Genomic DNA, 2,293 nt, shown 5'->3' with positions numbered 1-2,293 from the left:
TTCATGTTTCAGGCTTTCTTTGATTGCTGGATCAGTGGCTGTGGTGCGAATGCGTGCTGCTCCCGTCGCGAAGTACGTTTCATGGTCTAAAATGAAGATTCTATCCCCTTCTTCTAGGCGAGCCTCCGGATCGCTGGGCTCTTCATGATCGGCATCAATATCTATTAATCGGGTTGCGTATTTGCAGGTAATCGGGCACCGATCAAACTGAATGATTTGCTTTTGCCAATCGATAGATGGGTTATGAATCTGTAACCACTCATATCCAAGGAAGATTGGAGTCTTCCCTAGATTGGTAACTGCGAAAGGAAGTCGCTCTACATGGTTCTGAATTTCCACCCTTAATTCAACGAAGTCTGTGATAGCGCCGCCGGCATTATGCGTGCCATCTGCATTATAGACAGGGACTGGTGATGGCAGTTTCTTTGTAGCGATGTTGTTATCGCGGACAAACTGCGCATCAATTGAAGATCCAGTACATCCTGTGTCTAATAGCGCTTTGATTGATAAATGCTGCTGCGTGTCCAGGGTGGTTATGATCATTGGGACATCCATCTGTGTCCCCTTCCTTCCTCGGATAAACCGGGGCTGCTTTCTCAATTCATTTAAGAAGTCTATGGCTTCTTCTTCTTTCATCTGCCTGATTTGGTTCATACAGGCTTCGGAGGCATCGACACTCTTCTTTGAGTGTACCCATTCAGTCAGCAATCTAAGCGCCGAGGCTTCCTTGCTGATTATCCATTGGCAGATCCAAGCCGCTGTCCAAGGTGTGTGGCGCTGCCACTGCGTAGATTCGGTCTGATGTTCTGGTGTAGGCAATAATTTTTTATTTGGGGGAATTAAGCAAGAGGGTTGTGCCTCTCCGCGCCGCTCTGCGGACGCCCCTTTTTCTGGTATATACGTTGCTACTCCAAACCAGGAACACAGATAATTCGTAAAATTATGCTCGGTCAACTCGGCTACGCGCCCGGCTGACCGCTTGCAAAACCCTTCATGGCCGCACGAATTTCTTCGTGAATTGCCTTCTTTCAGTCGAATGGTTCTGCCGTCGCAGCAGGAGCTTCGTTCAGTGATGCGAGGGGTGTGAACGTGTTGGTGGTGGAAACTACCGGGGTTTCCGCGGCTCGTACTTGTTGAGCTTGTTGCCGATTAGAGCAATTTCGTGATATGTGACCCTGTTGACCACATCAGAAACAGAGACCCTGGCGTCGCGCTTGATCCAAATCCATCGGTTGTCCCCTGCCGCCGAATGTGACACCGGTTCCGTCGCACCGTGTTTGAACTGGCGCAGTAGCAGTTGCTGGTGTGGGTGCATTTGTTTGCGCTCGTGGTGTGTTTTGCGCCTGCTGCTGTCTTGGTTGAAACTGTCCCTGTCGTTGGGACTGAGGGTTTCTTCGGCGATACTGTTGCTGATTTAGGTCGATGCGCGCGACCCGTTGCTTGTAGAGTGCATATGTGGCGGGGAGTTCTTCCGATGAATTGTACAGAAGCCGAATGATGTCGGCCCGGAGTGCCTTTTCAAGAAGCGACTTGAGTTCCTGGAAGTGCGCTTCAAAATCGTGAATGTTTGCCTGGAAGGCACATAATTCGAATTTTGAGAAGAACTCCTGTGCCGACAACATTCCCATCTGCATTGCCTGGAGCCGATCGTATGCTTCAGCTTGCTCATCAATTAGGAAGTGCCTGTCCAGGTCTTCCCACAGTGTCTTTGTGGTCTGTATTACGGAGTTTTCGTCCGCATCGTATTTCTTCATGAACGTAGCGACATATTCGCCCGCATGTCCACCTTTCATGCAGGACAGAATCATAAGGACTCTGTCAAACTGCTCTGGTAGCCGCTTCCTCTGCGTAACTACATAGAGTTTCATTTGGGTCTTCCAAGCAATGTACTTGGATTTCGTGCTGTCAAAGGCGTCTGGTTTCATCGCGCTTCCATTGAGGAGCGCGGCACTATCTTGATTCTCGGCCATCGCGCCGGGATCGGATGGGGATGAAGGTAGAGTGGGAGAGCGTCGAGAAGGTGGTTCCGAGGCTTCTGAGTCTTCTATTGCTTCTTCTACGGGATTTGGCGGGCCCTCTGGTGGTGCTTCGGATTCTCCGAGGGCGATTGAGCGGAGATGGTCAGTGACCAATTCGAGAGTATCTCGTCTGGTTCTGGGTTCTGAACCGGATGCTACGGGTTGCGGGACTGCAAGGGATTCTGACGGTGCTCCTGTGGGAATTCTTTGTAGCAATTCTCCACGTAATCCTTCTCTACACCGGGGACAACGAGTACTATTATCTGAAGAGTGTG

The 2,293-nt window shown here is 50.3% G+C and overlaps 1 protein-coding gene across 1 annotated transcript; it reads right to left on the bottom strand.

Annotated features, from left to right (window-relative positions):
- Positions 1-1,105: 1,105 nt before the first annotated feature.
- PHACADRAFT_202638 (uncharacterized protein) lies at positions 1,106-1,970 on the bottom strand (the record flags this gene model as incomplete). The annotated part of the gene is made up of 2 exons (XM_007402803.1): positions 1,106-1,370; positions 1,405-1,970. The coding sequence occupies 2 exons, from the start codon at positions 1,968-1,970 to the stop codon at positions 1,106-1,108; spliced, it is 831 nt and encodes a 276-aa protein (XP_007402865.1).
- Positions 1,971-2,293: the final 323 nt, after the last annotated feature.

The sequence above is a fragment of the Phanerochaete carnosa genome (assembly GCF_000300595.1).
Source record: "Phanerochaete carnosa HHB-10118-sp unplaced genomic scaffold PHACAscaffold_442, whole genome shotgun sequence".
In the NCBI taxonomy this organism is placed as follows: Eukaryota; Fungi; Basidiomycota; class Agaricomycetes; order Polyporales; family Phanerochaetaceae; genus Phanerochaete; species Phanerochaete carnosa.
This window is presented reverse-complemented; position numbering and strand designations above follow the sequence as displayed.